General features: G+C 43.7%; 1 protein-coding gene across 1 annotated transcript; it reads right to left on the reverse strand.

The window, feature by feature from the left end:
- Positions 1 to 7: 7 nt before the first annotated feature.
- Positions 8 to 719, reverse strand: LOC114038475 (protocadherin alpha-8-like; the record flags this gene model as incomplete). The annotated part of the gene is made up of 1 exon (XM_027855734.1): positions 8 to 719. A coding segment is annotated over exon 1 (712 nt), but the record flags the coding sequence as incomplete, so codon positions are not given.
- Between the last annotated feature and the right edge of the window lie 1,649 nt (positions 720 to 2,368).

Here is a 2,368-nt window from a genome sequence, read left to right on the forward strand (position 1 = left end):
GGGGCGTTATCGTTCACATCCAGGACCGTGATGAGCAGTTGCACTGTGCCCGTGAGTTCAGGTTTGCCCCCATCTGTGGCTGTCAGTATTAAGTGATGCTCTGGAACTTCCTCTCTGTCTAGCGGTTTTTTCAACACTAACTCAACCAATTTACTTTGGTCATTCTTTGATCTTACTTCTAAAATAAAATAATCATTGGTGCTGAGTCTATAAGTAAGTAAGGCATTAGAGCCAATATCTGGGTCAGAAGCTCCCTCTAGAGGAAACCTAGAGTCCGGCAATCTGGATTCAGGAATAAACAGCCTTTGTTCCTTCACTGGGAACAAGGGTGGGTTGTCATTAATGTCCTTGATCTCCACCTCTACATGGAAAACCTGCAGCGGTTTCTCCACGATCACCTCCAGGTGGATGCTACAAATAGGGCTGCGGCCACAGAGCTCCTCACGGTCGATCCGTGAATTCACAAACAAAATGCCATTCTGCACATTTACCTCCAAGTAGTCCCTGCTGCCTTTGGACACCACCCGGAACAGCCTCGACACCAGCTCCCCGACCTCCAGACCCAGGTCCTGCGCGATTCGTCCCACGAACGTACCGTGTTTCGCTTCTTCCGGCACCGAGTAATGGACCTGGCCGCTCCCCACTTCCCAGGATGTGTGGAGCAGAAATAAGAGCAGCAACTGCTGGGCTCCCAAGACGCCTCCCCAAGAAAACACCATCGCAAACACTCCTTGCTTTATTCCAAAGAGTAGTTCAAATACTGGAATAAGGGTAAATGTAGGTGTTCGTTTCCTCCAGTCTTATTCTGCAGCAGCCGCCATTGCTTTGTATCATTAAGACAAAACAGAGCCTCTTTCCAAGACCCAAAAGATGGTGTTTAGCGATATTCCGTGGTCGACAGCGACATCATGTGGCTCCAAACCGTAAGTCTTCATGGCGTAAAAAAGCAGTTCATATATTGCCCATCATTTAATTTTGTTTGAGGAACTTTGGTTTACATTTTTCTAGTTTTTCAAGTTCCTGTAGAAGGGAACTGCAGTTTTCTTCCTCGGAAAAAAGAATACTTGCATTGTGACTGCTTCTGCTGCTTAGCTCTTAAGGAAATGGTGCTTTGGTTCTTTTATGTCTTTGAATTGGTTTCGAATTTTCAGAAAGAAGTTAATGTAATAAGGAAAGAAAATGAGCTCAGTACTTCCTGTTGTAGAGGTGGACATTTTGCACATTTGAGAACACCGAACAGGAACTCTAGAAGAGTACTGGATGGGAGAGTCACAAGAGTCAGAAGTCTTGGGTCTGATTCCTGAAGGCTGCTTACTGTGGCCTTGGGCAAATCACTTACCCTCTCAGAGTCCATTTCTTCACATGTTAATTGGAGATAAAAAATGCTAGTTGGGCCAGAAAATCACTTTGTATATTTTAAAGTACTATAGAAATGTGAATAATATTATCTTGCATCATAAAATATTTAGGTTGCATTTTTAAGTAGTGAATAAATATCAAATGCCACTGTGTGCCAGGCACTATGCAAAGCACTTAGGATACAAAGAAAGAGAAAACAGCCCCTGCTCTCAAAGAACACACAGTCTATTGGAGGAGACAACATGCCAACAACTACTTATGAACAGTTTATATTCAAAATAAATTGGAAATAATCAACAAAAGGAAGGCACTAGAATTAAAGATTTGGAAAGGTTTCTTGTAGAAGTTGGGATTTGGGGTAGGCCCTGCAGGAAACTAAAGAATCCATGAGGTGGAGATGAGTAGAGAGAACATTCCACATTGTAGGACCACTAGCCAAAATGCCCAGTGTCAAGAGATGGAGTGTGTTGTTTGAGGAACAACAAGGAGGCCAATGGCACTGGATTGCTGAGTATTTGGATGAGAGGGAGGTTGAAGGGTTATGTAAAGTGTAAGATGACTAGAAAAGTAGAAGGGCAACTTATCAAGGGCTTTGTATGCTAAAAAGAGGATAGATCATACTCTATTCTGGAGATGATAATGAACCACCGGAGTTTCCCCTAAGAGTGGCCTGATTAGACCTACACTTAAGGAAGATCACTTTGCCAGCTGAGTGGAAAATGGGTAGAAAGACTTATGGCAAGAAGGCCTACCCAGTAGACTATTACAATTGTCCAGGCAGGAGGTGATAAAGGCCTGAACCAGGGTGATTGGATGTGTCAGAGAAGAAAGGCACATTCAAGAGATGTTAGGAAGGCCAAATCAACAGCCCTCAGCAAAAAGTGGATATTGGTGGTGAAAGAGTGCAGAGTCAAGGATGACATCTAGGTTGCAAGGTTAAGGAACTGGGAAAATGGTGGTACCCTCAACAGTAATAGGTAAGATAGGAAGAGAGAAGGGTTTGTGGGGA

This window comes from Vombatus ursinus, unplaced genomic scaffold (genome assembly GCF_900497805.2).
Source record: "Vombatus ursinus unplaced genomic scaffold, bare-nosed wombat genome assembly UNPS02011192.1, whole genome shotgun sequence".
Taxonomy (NCBI): domain Eukaryota; kingdom Metazoa; phylum Chordata; class Mammalia; order Diprotodontia; family Vombatidae; genus Vombatus; species Vombatus ursinus.